Raw genomic sequence first — 20,426 nt, forward strand, 5'->3', positions numbered from 1 at the left:
AGGAGGTCGATGATCAGAATGTCACTGGTTCAGTCAAGAATGGCCAACCGGAGACGGATCCCTGCCCCTAAGTACCAGGTGGGGCAGAAAGTTTGGCTCTCCGCCAAGGACCTTTCAATAAGGGTAGAATCCCGGAAATTGGCACCCCGATTTGTTGGACCTTTCCCATTCTCCAAGATCATCAACCCTGTCGCTGTATGACTGAGATTACCCAACTCCATGAGGATTCACCCCACGTTCCACGTTTCTCAGGTCAAGCCCTTCGTGGAGCCCCGAATTGGGCCCACCTCCGGGTCCCCTCCACCCACCCGGGTCATTGATGGTGGTCCAGTGTTCTCGGTCCGGCGCATTCTCAGGTCCAGGCGAAGAGGACGTGGAATGCAATACTTGGTTGACTGGAGGGCTATGGGCCCGAGGAACGGACTTGGATTCCTTCGAGGTTCATCATTGATAAGGACCTAATTCGTGAGTTTCATCGTCTCCATCCTGATCAGCCTCGTAGTCCGTCAGGAGCCGGACCTTAGAGCGGGGGTACTGTTATGATTCTGGCACGTCTGCTCTACCCTGTCTTCCTGGCTGCAATCAGCAGATTAGATGCACCTGGTGGCTGCTGCTGTGCAGTGCAATCTATGGCATGCCATACACCTGTGTCTTCTCTGATATATACCGACTCTGACAAGCAGACGGTGCCAGATTTTTGAAAGCCATTCGTGTGAGTAGATATCCAGCGTTTCTTCCTGTCTGATCATTGTTCTTGACCTTGCCTTGCCTTTTGGATTTATGCCTTTGCCTGCTCCCTGTCGGACTATTTGGATTTTGGTTGTCGACCTTGTTTCCTGCATCTGGTTTATGCCTCTGCCTGCCCCTTGCCTGACGCCTCGTGTTCCTGGAGTCACTTCTTACCTGTGGTGTGGAGATCACCGCCTGCCACCCACTGAGGTTTCCCCTCTGGGTTTCAAGTTCCACTCAAGACAAAAGCAGGTTAGTGACTTTTCTGATCCCTGCAAAATCTGGAGAGACTGCAAGTCAATAATCCCTCTTTCTGCCTCAGTGATTCCTGGAAGCTGTGAGGAGTGTTACCTGTGTGACGTTTTTCTGTGGCTGAATAAACCTTTTAAACTTTCAGTACTGTGTCTGGCTGAATCTTGGGTCCGCCTTTTTCTGATTCATAGCACGTTCTGCTATTAGTGGATTTATTGATATAGTTGACACATTTTCAGTTAATCTTAACAGATGTTAACAAGTGCCGGCCACTGTCCCAGACTAAACTAGCTATTACTCATGTTTGATATAGACAATAGTTGTAAAAGTAGTAAAATGCCCCAGAACGTACAATATAAATTGTCATAGACATTGTCATTAACTAAGCTCCAAGATAATCCTACCTGTAAATTTTATGTTCATTAGTTGTGTGGGCATCCGTTTATAACAAGTGCTTACCCAGGGTGCGCGTTGCCAGGGTGTGGATTCCAAGAGCTAAGGATTTCAGCTCAGGCTTAATGCACCTGTAAGCACAAGGCCAGGGTGGTGAACACTCACTAAATCTTAAACATTAAATCAATAAATCCTTTATTTTCTTGATTTAGTCATATCTAAACTATTTTCCTTAAGATCTTTTTTTATTACGTGCCTGACAAGCAGCATCAGTCCAGGTGTTCCCCCGAGAGAGATGATGAAGGAACTGAGGACAGACAGAGCCAGGAAGTATGGAAATACTCTGTCGCAGTTGTATCTGGGTAAACATTGGCCTAATCTAGCTGTTAGGTTTACTGGTAGGATATTAGTCACTGCTACACACCTGCAATGGTCAAAAACCTAACAGTAGAGGAAAACATCAGTTAACGAGAGTGAAAGGTGAGAGGCAGCAAAGCACATTGCACATGTGAAAATGTCACATACAAATATAAGTTATCATGCTGTAACTTTAGATAATTTAGGTTTAAATGTCACGCTTTGTTAGTTGTAGGTTATACAACAATTATGAAAATACTGTGAGGTCTGTGGTATGTGTCCAACCATGTTCCTTCCAGAGCCTCTGGACGAAGTGCATCCAGCTAAACAAGGAGATACGTAGGTGATCCCATTCTCTCCACACACTGGATCCCACTCCTTTGTGGAGCACAAGCAACCAGAATTACAGTCAGAAAACAAAGACTGTTCCTGATAAGGCAAGTCTTCCTCTCTGTGTATGACAACAACAAAGAAAAGGTTAATTGCTAACAGTCCTGTGAAAATTAATCATTGTGTATATCATTTAAGAATAAAGACAGGAAAACATGTTCTTAGTTTAGCAGCTACTCTAATTTTAAGTGGCTTACAAGTGAATACAAAAGAATAAACATATCAGAGCCATTGATTGAGAACTGAGGCACAACACTAGGGTCAACTCCTTGCAACACAAAGGTCAACCCCTTGCATCTAGTTTCTAATGCTCCACTCCCTACCGACCTCTTCCAGCTCTGACAGAAGGACACACAAGTGTTCTGGCACAAGACATGATGTATAATCATGCATGTTCTTTCTTATTGTTTTCAGTTTTATTGCCATGATTCATCCATTAATTATACAAACTTGCTTTATAAGGATAAATGTGACCCCAAGCTTCCTCACAATACTACTGATACAAATTGATAAAATTAAAAGTGTCAAAACAATTAGGGTTCAACAAGAAATACTCCTGCATTGTCTTAAATTAAGTTAAAATTAATAGCCATCTAGGTCTTTATGTATTTAAGACACGTTTGTGGTCAAACATAATATTTAAATTATTTAGACTTTATGAATAAACTTAGCTGTTAATCATGTGCGTTACAATGTAATTTTCTTCTGAGTTCCTTACTAATTTTATTGTTAATTGAATGACTGATAAAGCAAAGAATATGTTTTTACATTTAGAACCCTGAAGAGCTCCTAAGTAAAGTAGTGTCTGTGACACGCTTTTCCCACAAATGCAGAAATAGAAAGAAAACATTTATATATTGAAGGAATTGGGCGGTAATTTATATTTTATTAGGATTAAATACCTGCTTAAAGACAATTGTGACACTGAATAAGTATATTTCGATGTTGAATTCGTGCAAAGTCGCCCAGAAATGACATCAAAGGGGAAGTCTCCGGTCAATAATAAACGGTTCAGGTAGAAGCCAAGTTATGTTAAAAACAGCGCTAAAATGGTAAAATGGTCCATTGCTGGTGGTGACGGCACTACTACAACAGCAGTCGTTAGTCTCCACTACGTTTCGTCCCGGCCGTGGAACGCTGGACCAGCTCTATACCCTCTACAGGGTGCTCGAGGGTTCATGGGAGTTTGCCCAGCCGGTTCACATGTGTTTTGTGGACCTGGAGAAGGCATTCGACTGTGTCCCTCGTGATGCCCTGTGGGGGGTGCTCCAGGAGTATGGAATCGGGGGCCCTTTATTAAGGGCCATCCGGTCCCTGTACGAGCGGAGCAGGAGCTTGGTCCGCATTGCCGGCATGAAGTCGGACCTGTTCCCGGTGCATGTTGGACTCCGGCAGGGCTGCCCTTTGTCACCGGTCCTGTTCATAACTTTTATGGACAGGATTTCTAGACGCAGCCAAGGGCCGGAGGGGGTCTGGTTTGGGTACCAGTGGATTTCGTCTCTTCTTTTTGCGGATGACGTGGTTCTGCTGGCCCCCTCTAGCCAAGACCTACAGCATGCGCTGTGGCGGCTCGCAGCCGAGTGTGAAGCGGCTGGGATGAGGATCAGCTCCTCCAAGTCCGAAGCCATGGTACTCGACTGGAAAAGGGTGGCTTGTCCTCTTCAGGTTGGAGGGGAGTTCCTGCCTCAAGTGGAGGAGTTTAAGTATCTCGGGGTCTTGTTCACGAGTGAGGGAAGAATGGAGCAGGAGATCGACAGATGGATTGGTGCAGCTGCCACAGTAATGGGGGCACTGTGCTGGTCCATTGTGGTGAAGAGAGAGCTGAGTCGAAAGCAAAGCTCTCAATTTACCGGTCGGTCTACGTTCCTACCCTCACCTATGGCCATGAACTTTGGGTCATGACCGAAAGAACGAGATCCCGGATACAAGCGGCTGAAATGAGCTTCCTCCGTAGGGTGGCCGGGCACTCCCTTAGAGATAGGGTGAGGAGCTCGGCCATCCGGGAGGGGCTCGGAGTAGAGCCGCTGCTCCTCCACATCGAGAGGAGCCAGTTTAGGTGGCTCGGGCATCTATACCGGATGCCTCCTGGACGCCTTCCTCGGGAGGTGTTCCAGGCACGTTCCACCGGGAGGAGGCCCAGGGGACGGCCCAGGACACGCTGGAGTGACTATGTCTCTCGGCTGGCCTGGGAACGCCTTGGGCTCCCCCTGGAGGAGCTGGAGGAGCTGCCCCCGCGACCCGGTCCCGGATAAGCGGAAGACGACGAGTACGAGTATTATTATTAAAATAAGATAAATTACACGCGCATGTGATATATTTAAATAAATGTTTCTCTAAAGATTCTGAAAAATGACACCAGTTAGTGTCTTCAGACCTTGAATCATCCCTTGTGTCTGCTGCTACTGCTGCCCGGAGGTGCTCCAAGAACCATACGCAGATCGGACAATAAAGGCCAGTGATAAATGAGGTAGCAAGTCCAAAACAACTCATTCTGTGGAAGATAAATCAGTTAAACTGCGTCATTTTTCGTTTTATGCATCCATATATTTTCATGTGTTTTGCTCTACAATGGGTGAGTTCACTGAGTTCAGTGAAGCTATGTTTGTTCCTTAATTTGGTGCATTTAATGTTTAATTGCTCTAATGTAAACAACTGCTAATAAATACACAAGGATATATAAATATACAGGGGTTGGACAATGAAACTGAAACACCTGTCATTTTATTGTGGGAGATTTCATGGCTAAATTGGACCAGCCTGGTAGCGAGTCTTCATTGATTGCACATTGCACCAGTAAGAGCAGAGTGTGAAGGTTCAATTAGCAGGGTAAGAGCACAGTTTTGCTCAAAATATTGAAATGCACACAACATTATGGGTGACATACCAGAGTTCAAAAGAGGACAAATTGTTGGTGCACGTCTTGCTAGCGCATCTGTGACCGAGACAGCAAGTCTTTGTGATGTATCAAGAGCCACGGTATCCAGGGTAATGTCAACATACCACCAAGAAGGACGAAACACATCCAACAGGATTAACTGTGGACGCAAGAGGAAGCTGTCTGAAAGGGATGTTCGGGTGCTAACCCGGATTGTATCCAAAAAACATAAAACCACGGCTGCCCAAATCACGACAGAATTAAATGTGCACCTCAACTCTCCTGTTTCCACCAGAACTGTCCATTGGGAGCTCCACTGGGTCAATATACACGGCCGGGCTGCTATAGCCAAACCTTTGGTCACTCATGCCAATGCCAAACGTCAGTTTCAATGGTGCAAGGAGCGCAAATCTTGGGCTGTGGACAATGTGAAACAAGTATTGTTCTCTGATGAGTCCACCTTTAATGTTTTCCCCACATCCAGGAGAGTTACGGTGTGGAGAAGCCCCAAAGAAGCGTACCACCCAGACTGTTGTATTCCCAGAGTGAAGCATGGGGGTGGATCAGTGATGGTTTGGGCTGCCATATCATGGCATTCCCTTGGCCCAATACTTGTGCTAGATGGGCATGTCACTACCAAGGACTACCGAACCATTCTTGAGGACCATGTGCATCCAATGGTTCAAACATTGTATCCTGAAGGCGGTGCCATGTATCAGGATGACAATGCACCAATACACACAGCAAGACTGGTGAAAGATTGGTTTGATGAACATGAAAGTGAAGTTGAACATCTCCCATGGCCTGCACAGTCACCAGATCTAAATATTATTGAGCCACTTTGGGGTGTTTTGGAGGAGCAAGTCAGGAAACGTTCTCCTCCACCAGTATCACGTAGTGACCTGGCCACTATCCCGCAAGAAGAATGGCTTAAAATCCCTCTGACCACTGTGGAGGACTTGTATATGTCATTCCCAAGACGAATTGACGCTGTATTGGCCGCAAAAGGAGGCCCTACACCATACTAATAAATTATTGTGGTCTAAAACCAGGTGTTTCAGTTTCATTGTCCAACCCTTGTATGTGTGCATTTATTAATACAAGGAGATCTAGTCTGTCTTTAGTGAATTATTTTTGAAAACTGGATGTTGCGCTTGTTCTCTTGATAGTGACTGAAATATACCAAATAAATATTAGTTGCTGGCCATTGTAGCAGCAGTCAGTTTACGTGCAGGAGTTCCCTTCTGACATCATAAAAGAACGCAACAAAATCGCAAAGGAGTAGTCTGGAAATGCCTTTATGGTGAAATTCATCACCATATATCTCAACAACTGTTCATTTCAGTGGCATGAATTTACTTTAAAAATATTTAATCAATGTTTCCTTTACATAAATGTAATTGGATTTATCATGAAATTCACACATGAAAATTGACAACAAAAAACTCAGAGTCCATCAAGCTGTCTGATTAAAACCAATCTACCATGGTTCCTTTAACCCCAACAACCTGTTAATTCTGTAGCTGAGACTGATTGCAGCAAATACAGCAAGAAACTCAAAAAAAAAAAAAACAATTACAGAAATAAAGTCTATAAACACATAAGAAGATGTTTTTAGTGTGTGACTTCCTCTAAATACTAACCAAATCTCTTTAAACAGATTTTTGTAAAGTCTCACATTGGATTTGCTAAAGCTTTTCAAGAATTTCAGGGATAAATCTTCTGCCTCAAAAACAAAAACAGTGCAAACAAACAAGAAACGGACAAAACATGGTCCTTAAAGTCATTTTAACCCTGCTTTTGGTAATTCAAAACCGGTGAAAATGTGAACAAACAATGTTCCCACCTGCCTCTACGACAATAGTAAACAAGACCATGAGCATGACCTTGCTTTACTCTTAGCACTTTTCCCTGGAAGCGAGTGGGCCTTGCCAGAAGAGCTGAATTATTGACTATGATGTTTTGAATAACTTTCTCAGGGTGTATGGACAGTTTAACAAGTTTATTTAAAACCACTTAGTTTGTATTCTTCTTACTGATACTAGGTCTTAAGTGAAATGAACAGAATTATTACATACCCAGTGTATGAAACTGTAATGCCTGCCACCTTGGAGTTCTCACAGCCCATGGCTAAGAATAGGAATGACAGAAAGAACCCCAACAGGGAAGTCCCAAAGGCTAATTTAGCTGCTCCCATGACACCCAGTTTGTACTTCTTTATGACCACGCCTCCAGAGAACATCCCAAGGGCCACAGCTGGGATGTTGATCATGCCTAGTCAATCAAAGAATACAACTCATTTTAAAAAGGGAGAGAGAGTTAGAGAAGAGATAACATAAGCAACATATAAGCAGAAACATCACATCCAAAAAGGAGTCAAAGTAAGAACGTTCAAAAATTCCAGACTAGTCCCATCCATATTTTATTTATTTAAATAGCAATGAAGTCATATATAAAACTAAAGTTGACTTCTGATGGTTAAAAAGATTTATGTATTTCACATCCCGCATATGACTAACCTACCCATGAACTCAGTGGTGACAAATGAGATCTGTGCTTTTACATTTTTTTAGCAATTTTATGTTAGTTTAAATGTCCTTGTGTGATTTAATATTAACAACAGAATGCCAAAGCATAATGGTAACTGCGGGATTGTGAAGCCGCAGAACCTACTTGGAAAGAAGGTGGAGCTTAGGTTCTACACAATATATAAAAGGCTGCATTAATTGAAAAAAACAAAAAAACGCAGCTGAGTCTTGCAACACAGCATCTAAACAAGCCTTTAACTCTATAAAAAAGACAAGCAAAAATAATTATAAAAATGTCTAAATATTTTACTTACCCATAAAAAAATTGGCTTTTGATGCTGACTGGCCATAGTGCTGCTCTATGTATTTGGGTTTGTAGGTTACCATACCAATGAGTGAGTTAAACTGAATGACTGTTACACCCAGATACAGGATGTATACAGGGTTTCCAAGAAGAGTCTTCAATGTTGGCACAAATTCTGTGTAGGAAGGTTTAAGCAAACAAATCTTACTTCTTGCATGTCATACAAAACATAAAAAAATAGATCATTAAGTCTCAAAATGCAGCAAAAGGAACTCAGACTACCAACTGCCTGAATATTCCAATGACTTTCTCTTGTTAACAGTTTGGATTTACCCAGGAAGGCAGAAGAGAAAGTCTCTTTTTAAAGAGGTAAAACAACTCTAAATACTTCACTGAGTGCATAAAGATACGAATCTGTGTACATTCATAAGATAGTGTAAAAAAAAAGTGCCTTTTAAAAGTATTGATACACATTGAAACATTTGAAATGTTGTTACACTACAACAACAAACTTTGATATATTGTACCAATTCTGTCCAAATGTATATAGTCAAAGTACTCCTGTACCTGCTAACTACTGTGAATACAGTAGTTAGATTTTCTTAGGATTTAACTTAAGTACCAATACAACTTTTTTGTCAAGGGCTCAAATGTTGGTTAGAGAATGTTAGTGAACAAACAGCATCATGAAGACCAAGGAACACACTAGGCAGGTTGGGAAAAGGTGTGAAAGAGTATAGGAGAGGGTTAGGTTATCAAATTATATCTTAACCTTTGAACATAGACTGCTGTTATATCCGTCATCTGAAAATGGAAAGAAAACTTTTCTTTGTGCAAACCTGCCAAGAGATGCTCATTCAGCTCTACTGACTGGCCAGGCAAGGAGATAAGTAATCAGAGAAGTAACCAAGAGACATGGTAATTTTGGAGGAGCTCCGGAGCAACACAGTTCAGATGGAAGACCACTTGACAGGACTGCCATTTTTGAAAAAGGCTATAAGAAATCCCTTTCAAAGTTTGTTCACTGTAACCCTGGATTTACACTGCATCTGCTCTGATCTGCGAAGCCCAGAGATGGTCATGTAGGAGTCACCACAAACATATAGAAGAATGTGCTCTATTAAGAAGATACTGGCCTACATGCAAGCTGAGGGAGCCCAAAGTTACTTTGGAAGAGCTTAAATGTCATTACTAGCTACAGAAGCCTGTCCCCCCACATTGTGATTACCCTCTGCGACTGGCTGAAGACCTCAACAGCTTCTTTTGTTGGTTTAAAAAACAGTCATTCACACCTCACTCCCACACAAAAGGACAACCCAAACCCCCCACCAACAAGTCCACAACCTCCTCTCCTTTCCCCCCTCTGACTGTACTAAATATCACTGACGAAGATGAAACGGTGATGACATCTGTGCGACGGTGGCTCAGGTGGTAGGGGTCCGTTCGCCTCAGTTGTTGTGTCCTTTGGTAAGACACTTCACCCACCTTGCCTGCTAATAGTGGTCAGAGGCCCTGGTGGTGCTGATTGTATGGCAGCCCCCACTTCTGTCAGCTTGCCTCAGGGCAGCTGTGGCTAAACTGTCAGTGTGTGAATGGGTGGCTGACTGATTGTAGTGTAAAGCGTTTGGAGTCCTCAAACTTGATAAAAGTGCTATACAAGTGCAGGCCATTTACCATTTACCATGTTAATAGGCTCTTACCGTGTCCGGGAAAGCTCCTACCCCTTCTGCCTGAAAACTTGTGCTGGCCAACTAGACCCCATCTTTACTCAGTTCTTGAACAAGTCTCTGCAGCTATATGAAGTTTCTGCGTGCTTCAACCGCTTTACCATCATTGTGATCCCTAAGAAATGCACCATCATAGGGTTCTATGACTACAGACCTGTCTACCTGACGTCTGTAGCCATGAAATCTTTTGAGCGACTGCCATTAAAGCAACTGAAGGACGTCACAGGCCTCCTGCCTGACCCCCTGCAATTTACTTACTGGGCAAACTGGTCAGCAGATAATGCAGTCAACCTGGGACTACACTTCATCCTGCACCACCTTGACCACCCAGGGACGTACGCCAGGATCCTGTTTGTGGACGTCAGCGCTACCTTTAACACCAGCTCACAGTGCTGGCCTCTACCTTTCAGTTGATCACCAGCTTCCTGAAAGACCCCAGCAGGTGAGGCTGGGAAGCATCTTCTCCCACACAAGAGCCATTAGCACCGCCCAGAGGTGTGTTCTCTCCCCACTCCTCTTCACCCTGAACACAAACCATTGCACATCAGCGGACCTGTCTGTGAATCTCCTCAGGTTTGCTTAAGACACCATTTTTATTGGTCTAATCTAGGACAGTACCGAGTCTGCAATTTCTAGAATTGCACTGCTCAAAGTGGTTGCAGGTTGGAGTGGCTCTGTTACTTTTTATTCTGACTATTTCTTTTTGACAACACAGGTTCTTCTTGTGGTGAATGGGATCGGTGTTTTTTGGACGGTTATCCTCTCCGGTGTTGGATGATGTGTGGCTGGAGGGATTTTTGCTGATACTTTTTTACTTTTGCACATTTGTTATGATGCGTCACCATGGCAAAGTGGTTGTTTTTTTACAGCTGGGAGCAGCTGATTAATATCTCAAAAGCTCAAATTATACGTCAACTACAAACCCAAATCCCTGATGAGTTGAAAAGGAGACGCTGTGGATGCAGAGCAGGAGCAAAGAGAAGAGAGAGAAGGAGGAAGTTCACACCATCTCTTCCGTCGATTTTGATGGGCAATGTGAGATCGATGGAAAACAAGTTGGATGAACTCCAAGGCCTACAAAGGACCCAGCCAGAGTATCGGGAATGCAATATTATGTGTTTCACTGAGACATGGCTGCAGGATCATATCCCTGACTCCAGCGTCTCTCTGCCAGGCTTTTCGACCATACGAGCAGACAGAGATAAAGAGGAGTGGCAAACGTAAAGGAGGTGGACTGGCAGCACTGGCAGTGAACAACAGATGGTGTAATCTAGGACATGTTACTGTGAAGCGTCGTCTCTGCAGTCCAGATGTTGAACTGTTAGCAGTAAGTTTTCATCCATATTATTTACCCAGAGTTCACCAGTGTTATTTTGGCAACAGTTTACGTTCCACCTTCCGCTGTTGCCGACACTGCATGTGATGCCATCAGCTCAGTTGTTGCTAAGCTACAGACACAACACCCCAATGCGTTTGTGGCAAAATCTGGTGATTTTAACCATGCTCCACTCTGCTACACTTCCAACGTATCAACAGTTTGTCAGTTGCTCTACCAGAGAAAACAACACGTTGGATTTGTTTTATGTAAATGTCAAGGACTCATACATCTCTGCAGCAAGACCTCCTCTAGGCAAATCAGATCACAATCTTGTTTTTCTCTGCTCGAAATATAAGCCTCTTGTTCAGAGACAACATGTCATAAAGAGGACTGTGAGAAAATGGTCACAGGAAGCTGAAGAAGCCCTGCGAGGTTGCTTTGAGACTACAGACTGGGATCCCTGTGCAAGCCACATGGAGAGGACATCAATGCTGTGACTGTGTGTGTATCAACTATATAAACTTCTGTGTGGATAACACCATCCCCACCAGAACTGTGAGATGCTTCCCCAATAACAAACCCTGGATCACCGGTTACCTGAAGGACCTGCTTAACAAGAAAAAAAAGAGCCTTCAGAGAGGGAGACGGGAAATTATTGGAGTATACAGAAGCAACTTAAAATCAAGACAAGACACAGCAAGGAGGTGTACAAGAAGAAGCTGGAGAGCAACTCCAGCAAAACAATATCAGATGTGTGGTCAGGGATGAAGAAGATCACAGGCTTCAAGCAGGAAGAAAATGGATGTCTGGACAGAGCCAATGAACTGAACACATCATTCGATAGGTTCAGTTGAGAAACAAGCTCAGCATCCTCCTCTCCTGCTCACAGCCAAACAGACATCCCACCTTCCTTTGACCTGCAGCTTTCCTGTCACACCTCAAATGTTTTATCTTCCCCCTCAGCCATGTACCCTTCTGCTTCTACATGTTTGCCTTCAACCAAATCAGAAGATGCTGATGCTCGATTTGCCTCCCCCTTACACCTGTGTGTCTCAAGAAGCCAGGTGAAGAGACAACTAGAAAGACTAAGGCTGCAGGTCCAGATTGTGTCAGCCCTAGAGTCCTTAAGGCCTGTGCAGAGCAGCCCTTTGGGATTCTGCAGCACCTCTTCAATCTTTGCCTGGCCCAGATGAAGGTTCTAGTGCTGTGGAAGACCTCCTGTCTTGTTCTGGTACCAAATAAAACTCACCCATCAGTCCTCAATGACAATAGACTTGCCCTGACATCCCACACCATGAAGGTTCTAGAGAGATTTCTGTTGGCTGACTTGAATAAGCAAAAAAAAGTAATTATTAAGAACCTCTTCAGTTTGCTTATTGCTGTGGAGTTGGAGTTCAAGATGCCAACATACACCTGCTTCAACAAACCCACTGTCATCTGGATAAAGCCAGCAGTACTGTGAGGATCAGAAATTCCAGAAGAGGCCTTAACAGTCTCCTGGATCAAAGACTACTTGACAAACAGACCACAGTTTGTGAGACTGAAGGGTTGTGAGTCTAACCAGGTAGTCAGCAGCACAGGAGCACCACAGGGGACTGTACTCTCACCATTCCTCTTCACTCTGAACACCTCAGACTTCCAGTACAAGACAGACTCCTGTTACTTGCAGAAATACTCGGATGATTCTGCAGTCATGGGGTGGATCAGAGATGGACAAGAAGCTGAGTACAGGAAGGTGATGGACCGCTTTGTGGCATGGTGTGGAAACAATCATCTCATCTTGAACGTGAATAAAACAAAGGAGATGATTATAGAATTTAAGAGAAACAGGAATATGCTAAACATTATTTCCATTATGGGAAAAGAAATGGAGGTGATGGAGGAGTTTAAATACCTTGGTGGTCACCTGGACGGCAGACTGGAGTGGAGATGCAACTGTGAAGCCGTCTACAAGAAGGGACAGAGCAGACTGTACTTCTTGAGGAAGCTTAGGTCCTTTGGTGTTTGCAGCAAGATGCTGCAAATCTCCTAAAAGGCTGTTGTGAGAGTGTGATCTCTTCTGCCATCATCTGCTATGGTAGCAGCATCAGAGCCAAGGACTTGAAAACGCTCAACAAGCTGCTGTAAGACAGACCTCTACAGGAGATCCTTCCTGCCCACAGCCATCAGCATCTACAATGGCTCTTTGAAGAAACCTTCATAATATGAGCTACAACAATATTTAATTTCCCTTGGGGATTAATAAAATATTTTTCAACTGAATTGAATTGAATAGAGACAGGAGGTGGATCAGCTGGTCCACTGTTGCAGTCAGAACCACCTAGAGCTTAACCCACTCAAGAATGTGGAGATGACCGTCGACTTCCGGAGAACTCCACCTACACTTCCTCCCCTCACCATCCCAAACGACATTGTGTTTTCTGTAGGTCACTTCCGCTTCCTAGGAACCGCCCTTTCTCGGGACCTGAGATGGTCCTCACACATAGACGCTGTACAGAAGAAGGCCCAGGATAGACTGTACTTCCTACAGTAACTCAAGAAGTACAACCTTCCACAGAAGCTGTGCTTCAATAATGTGCCTGGAAAGAGAGAGGAGCTGTTAGACGGTACATGGTGATGTGGTAATTGTGGATCTTTGATTGCAAAAAACGGCTTTCTGATTTGATCGAAGGTGAATGGTTTGGGAGGTAGTTGTGATCCTGGTTGAAATTAAGTAATGCTAGTGAGCTCCAGTGCGAAGGTAACTGATGGAGGTTTGTAATCCGAGTGAGTTGGTTGGAGAGTGGGCAGGCAGGTAATGGCTGAGGATGCTGCCACTTAGGAGAGGTTGTGGTTAATTCCCTAGTGCAATCTGTCAAGAAACAGCTTGTGGAAATGGCGTAGATTGGAAATAACTGCATGGAGGTAAAACTTGAGAGAAACAAAAACAGGACTTGAGCTTGACGGAGACAGGATCAAAAACACAAATCTAGTTTCAAAAAGTTTCTCAAAGAGATACAGGCTGGCCTAAGTCTACTGAGGAGGCTGAGCATTAGGCAACGACAGGTCCTCCAGCGGCAGCATAAATTCTCAGCAGCTGATAAGGCAAATTGCCAACAGATTTTTTGCAGCTGCAGTCAGCGGAATGCCGTCCAAAATGCATTCTCTATTAGAGAGAACACTCATCCCACTCACACTCAAAAACACATGCACACTCCAGGATTGTGACAGTACAGGTCTAGAGTGAGAAAAAGGGCAGCTAACATCTCTGCAAACCCCACATATCATGGTCCCAATCTATTTAGACTTTTACCTTCAGGTCATTGCTACAGAGTGCTATTTGCAAAAGCCAGCTGCCACAGAGACCGTTTCTTCCCCCAGGCTGTCTCTCTGATAAACACAATGAAAACCTTACAGCACGAGTAGTCAGCTACTCTGCTGTAAAACAGAATAAGCATATCTGCACTATCACAACCAGCCTATTGTTTTCTTTATTTAAAAACAATTGGTTGGCTGCCATACACTCCTCTAGTTTTTATTTTATTTTTTTGTCTAAAGTTGATATATTTATAGTTAATAGTACGACAAGCAGTGGAAACCCAAGTCAAATACCTTGTTCATACACACAAACCTGGCCAATAAAAATGATTATGATTCTGGTTGTAAGGTGACAAAACATGTAAACAGTCTAGAAGCATGAAAACCTTTGCATGACAATGTATAACACCATGAGGGGTGTTGTACCATTGGCCATAACATGTAAATTGGCTGGTTCCTCGAGTCTGATCTTATGATCCAGGGTTGGAGAATCTGCATCTTTGATAAACCTTGTCTGTTCTGGAGTACAGCTGCTATCATGTTTGTCCACAGGCATTGGCAAAGACTTGGGCAGAAACCAGAAAGGAACGGCAGACAGGAGGGTGACAGTGCCAGCAATTAGGTAACCCAGCCACCATGCTCCTACCCAGCGGGCATCTTCAGGGGTAATGGTGATCGTCTCTGTGAAAAGAGAAGCACACAGTATGCCTAATGCCTATATTCATTGAACCCCTGTCAGCTGCAATTTGACAAAGCAAAAATGTTTATGGAATCCAAACAGCTAATAGAATCCACTAAGTATTAATATCAGTATATCTCTGACAGCCTGGTGGGAATATCTCAAAATGAATAGGTTTTTAATTCTCCCATGCAGACAAACACCCACCTGGAACAACCCAGACATCCTGCAAAATAAAAGGTCCTTTAACTTTTCAGCATGAAGCAGTGACGGAGTAAATCATACAGAGGACATATTTGGATGGGGAAGATACCCTTTCATGTTTTAGAAGCAGGAAAAATATGTTTTTAAATGTCCCCAACATAAATCTATTATACAGTCCAATTTTAAGATTAAAACATAAACATAGAACTACCTCTTGTAATAAATAGCTTCCTTTAACTTCAATCCCCAAAGTTACTCTGAAAAACTTACATTGGACTTTCAGAAGTAGATTTAATAATCTGCCTTTCTATCACTAAATGTAATGTTGATTTATCTATACAGATTTTAACTTTTGGGTTATGGTCTCAATTGTAACCCTGCTTTAAACACCTACACACATGAAGACCAAGGGACACAGCAGACAGAACAGAGATTTATTTCTGTCCTGTGTGCTGTGTCCCTTGCTCTTCATGATGCCGTTTGTTCATTAATGTTCTGTAACCAACCTCTGAGGCATAAACAGAACAGCTGAATTTATGCTGAGATTAAATGGCACAAAGGTGGACTTTCTTTTTTAATTGAATAACTTCTGAATTTAGTTTGTTGCACTTGACTTTAATTTAGAGTATGAGATTAAAGGAAGCTAAATACATAAAGTATGCACACACACTATTTTCTAATGTCAGAATGCATGAAGAAACTAATGGACAACAAGTACTTTCTGAATCTAACTTAATCTTTCTGAAGCTAAGCCATCAGAAAATCTAAAAGCTGCAATTTACCCAACTCTGTGTCTGAATCACCAGTTATAGTTCAGTTTTACTCACCCATATCTACATAGCCGACATCAACATAAATCTTGGCACACAGAGACCCCAGTAAGAAGCCAAATACAGGACCAATTATTGAAATGGTCTGAACACAGCCTGTGATACACAACAAGGGAGAAACAGTTTAGTCTCATGTAACACCTACAAGTTCCTCACATTACAATGTTGCTATAGTTGGTCTTTTTCTGCCCTATTTTTATCCGTTCATGTCTTAAATATGTAGTGATGTGATAAAGCTTGATCAACCAGTACTAAAACTGATTATGTTTTTTGTGAGGAGCAATAAGAAGAGCAGGTTTGGACTCTAAATAGTTATCCCGAGAGAAACACATTAGGTATGATATCTGATATAAGAGGCAAAATTAAGGATGTATTGTATGAGCATTTAAAGTCCATTTCATGTTAGCAGTGTGTATTAGAATGTACATAAAAATGTCTACAAAAAGTAACTTAAGAACAGGAGGCTTCGATAACAGGTACCAAATACCAAATGAATAGCAGTCAGTAATTTACATTTGAGATATCTCGATATAAATGCTTTCTATTCTAATGAGTTGTGAATTAATGTTAAATACCTATATACAGGGCAGCATTTTCTGATTCTGCAAAATCATCAATATAGGAAATTCCTAAAGGCTGCACAGGAGTTTCTCCAATTCCACGTAGGACATTTCCCAGCAACACAAACATCCACATTAAAATGCTGGATTCTTGCTCACATCCTGTAGTTCACAAGGAAACAAAAAAAATTTTTTTTTTTTTTTTTTATAAAGAAAGCACAATTGTTAGAAAGAATATAAACTATGGACAATTCACTTCAATCTGTTATATCTTGATTCCTGCGATCCTACCGAGTCCACATATTTTCATAAGCATCACAAAAAGTGATACATATTTTGTAAATTATAGAATACTTGTGAAAAGTAAACTTATTTCTGTAATTCAATTCAAAATGTGAAACTCATATGTTATTAGATAATTACACACAGAGCGACATGTTCCAAGCATTTTTTTCTGGTAATTTTGAGAATTACAGATGGCATACAGATACTGAAAACCCTATATTCAGTTTCTCAGAATATGAGAATTTTAAATCAGTAATCAGTGACAAATCAATAAAAAAATGCTATGTTATGGCCAACACAATCATAGGGAAGACTGCTGACTTTACACCCTTCACAAGAAGGTAAGTGACATAAGATCATTGCTGTCCACTGAGTGCTGTATCAAACCAGATTATTGAAACATTTAGAAGAAGGAAAACTGTTAGAAAAGGCAATAGCAACAACTGGCCTTGAGTGGATTGTGAAGAAAAACCCGTTCAAGAGTTTAGATTCACAAGGCATGGGTCGTGGCTGGAGTCAGAGCTTTAGGAGCCACCTCATAGAAGTATTGAGGACTTGGCCTACATCTGTCACCTTCTTTGTGTTAGGGCACACCTGAACTGGAGACAGCATAAGAAGCATCTTATGTGGACTAAGGAGAAAACGGACTAGGGTGTTGCTTCATGGTTCAAAGTCCTCTTTTCAGATTAAAGCAAAATTAGCTTTTATTTGGGAAATCAAATTCCCAGAGTCTAAAGGAAGAGTGGAGAAAGACAGAATGCAAGCTGCATGAGTGTGAAGTTTCTTTTTGGAGATACGAATTGGCACCCTCCAAAACTCCCAAAAATTGTGTTGGACCACTTGTTTGCTGAGTATTGGATTATCTGCACGTTGTTGGACGTCACTGTGCCCCTCCAATGGCATCGGCCATTTTGTACCCAGGACAGCCCGCTCCTACATATCCCATTGAGCATTGCGACTGATATGACTGGGCGTCCCAAGTCTGACATCACAGGGCACTATATAGGAAGCGCTCATGTTTGAAAACTTGCCTTCTGCTAGAAACCGGTCTAGTGACTGAAGCGCACCACTTTCAGAGAAGAGCTCTTTGCAGAGTTTCATTCATTCTCTCTCGTTGGACAACAAACAATTCATAACTGAGGTTTTTGGACTAAGAAGGCCAGAGATCTCACTTTGCCGATCGAAGACGTGAGTTAACACGTAACTGAGGACACGGAGTTTCGGAGAGACGAACCGCTATTGTGTTTCATTTTCAAGTCGACTTTGATGGTCAGATCATATTTTTCCTTTTTGTCAAGAAGACCAAAGGACGAAGACTGACCGCTCCCCTGAAGTTGATTGTGGACGCACAATTAACTTAACCCCACTTTTCCTCGCTCGAATTCCCTCACTCAGGAAGAAGACGACACCAGGTAAAACCAATCTTTTTATTTTATCTTTTATTTCTTTATTAGAAGGCCTGGGCAGGGTCAGAGGTTGTAGAAGTGATCAGAATAGCTGGTTAGGATCTCATGTGTTCTGAATAATATGTGCATGTAACCTTGCTTATTGAACTTTGATATGTTATGTTGATATCGGGATCCGCCGCGTTCCCAGAGCTGCGGATCTGAACGCGGGTGCGTTGCAAGACTGGACTGTTAAAACGACCTCATGGTAAAATCCTCCATTTCCCTTTGTCTTCAATCTCACTGTGCTAGCTTGCCGCCAAAAGTCAGAATCCTTTGTGCTCAGGAGTTAGGGGGAGGTTTTATGATCAGAAGACCATAAGGACAGTCGGAGCTGCGCTCCAACCCCCACCACTCGCCACCACACCCCTTTCACATCCTCATTTTCTTTCGTCTGTAGTGCCATAAACTGCTGGCTGACTCAATACATAACCACTACTGTTTGTTGATTTTGCTTATTTAGATGTGTTACCCCTGTGTTTGTAGAATTTTGCATGTTGAGTAGGTGAAAATTAATAAATATTCACATAGATAAAGAGAGAGCGTTTGGTGTTTCATTGTGTGCAAAAAGTGATGTGTCAGTCAAAATAAGGTTCAAGTTCCACACGTTTCGGCAGAATTAAATACTGTCGATTAAACAGTGACATCTCCGGCAATAGTTATTAATTATTACGGAGTATTTAACGGTTGTAATTGTCAGAGGCGTTGAGCCACAATTACAACACCAGAAACATCTCTGGTCTCGATTCATAAATGAGGATTTTTGGTTAAGAAATTGATTGGAGCGGGAGATCGACAGACGGATCGGTGCAGCTGCCACAGTAATGGGGGCGCTGTGCCGGTCCATTGTGGTGAAGAGAGAGCTGAGCCGAAAAGCAAAGCTCTCAATTTACTGGTCGGTCTACGTTCCTACCCTCACCTATGGCCATGAACTTTGGGTCATGACCGAAAGAACGAGATCACGGATACAAGCGGCTGAAATGAGCTTCCTCCGTAGGGTGGCCGGGCACTCCCTTAGAGATAGGGTGAGGAGCTCGGCCATCCGGGAGGAGCTCGGAGTAGAGCCGCTGCTCCTCCACATTGAGAGGAGCCAGTTGAGGTGGCTCGGGCATCTATACCGGATGCCTCCTGGACGCCTTCCTCGGGAAGTGTTCCAGGCACGTCCCACCGGGAGGAGGCCCAGGGGACGGCCCAGGACACGCTGGAGGGACTATGTCTCTCGGCTGGCCTGGGAACGCCTTGGGCTCCCCCTGGAGGAGCTGGAGGAGGTGCCTGGAGAGAGGGACGTCTGGGCGTCTCTGCTGAGTCTGCTGCCCCCGCGACCCGGTCCTGGATAAGCGGAAGACGACGAACGAACGAACGAAATTGATTTTGTCAGATTATGATTTGTAATTATAATTATTGATCAAGATTAATCAATCAATAATCATAAATCTAACATATGGCGTCCCTTTGACGGGCCTTAAAAAGACAGACATCAAATCACTGTTGCACAGAATGAACAGTTGTGATCTCCGTTAACTAGACGTTATTGGGAGACTTGAGTTTCGCACAGAACGTTTGTGAATTAGGGGATTTCGATTAGGTTGTGCTCAGTTCTACTGCAAAGGATAACATTATCTTTCAGAGGTGTTTGTTGTGGATGCAAGGTGAAAGTTGGTTTAACTTGTGGAAAAGTTAAAGTTAATTTCCAGTCGCCAGCCTGCTGCTGCAGTTGTAAAAACCAGCACTGATAAGCAGCAGACCTGCCCCCAGTGTCCGCTGGGCGTAATTACAGTTGTGACCAACATTCTCCCAGTCAGTTAGAGAACAACACCTACATCTGGTGGCCATTTAATAGATTACAGATTGCAGCTGGATTTTCCAAGCCGCAGACCTGCACTCAGTACCATCTGGTGGTCACTAGTGCGAATTGCATTTCCTACTTTGATATATTTTTTTAATCACTCAATTCATTAACACAGGCAGATAATTCCATCACCTATGATCAAAAGGGCATAACTTAAAGTTGAAAGTTGAAGTTACAGATCATTCATTACCACTTTTGGATAAAATTTAAGCATTTTTGCTGGGTTTTATTGTGTGAAGCATGTTTTGATCTGACTCATAAAACTAACTTAGTTGTCTAACAGGAAGGTAGGTGATTCATATTAGAGAACACTAACACTTAATTGAAGCTAAGAACAGCATTGAATGTTTAGTTCGTTTTCCCATTTTTAAAATTTTATTTTGAACTTGGTTTCTGGGTCATTT

General features: G+C 42.9%; 1 protein-coding gene across 2 annotated transcripts in view; it reads right to left on the minus strand.

Annotated features, from left to right (window-relative positions):
- The window catches only part of LOC124880940 (solute carrier organic anion transporter family member 1C1-like), a 40,638-nt gene that overhangs the window by 7,474 nt on the left and 12,738 nt on the right, over positions 1-20,426 (minus strand). The window contains exons 6-14 of one of the 2 annotated variants that reach the window (XM_047386394.1): positions 16,459-16,605; positions 15,881-15,979; positions 14,597-14,851; positions 7,839-8,003; positions 7,075-7,270; positions 2,017-2,182; positions 1,799-1,815; positions 1,631-1,681; positions 1,441-1,505 (exon numbers count right to left, since the gene is read on the minus strand). In XM_047386394.1, the coding sequence (XP_047242350.1) occupies positions 1,441-1,505; positions 1,631-1,681; positions 1,799-1,815; positions 2,017-2,182; positions 7,075-7,270; positions 7,839-8,003; positions 14,597-14,851; positions 15,881-15,979; positions 16,459-16,605 (1,161 nt within the window). Of the gene's footprint in view, positions 1-1,440; positions 1,506-1,630; positions 1,816-2,016; positions 2,183-7,074; positions 7,271-7,838; positions 8,004-14,596; positions 14,852-15,880; positions 15,980-16,458; positions 16,606-20,426 lie in introns of both variants that reach the window. The other variant, XM_047386401.1, reaches the window with a different exon arrangement.

Source organism: Girardinichthys multiradiatus, chromosome 2 (assembly GCF_021462225.1).
Source record: "Girardinichthys multiradiatus isolate DD_20200921_A chromosome 2, DD_fGirMul_XY1, whole genome shotgun sequence".
In the NCBI taxonomy this organism is placed as follows: domain Eukaryota; kingdom Metazoa; phylum Chordata; class Actinopteri; order Cyprinodontiformes; family Goodeidae; genus Girardinichthys; species Girardinichthys multiradiatus.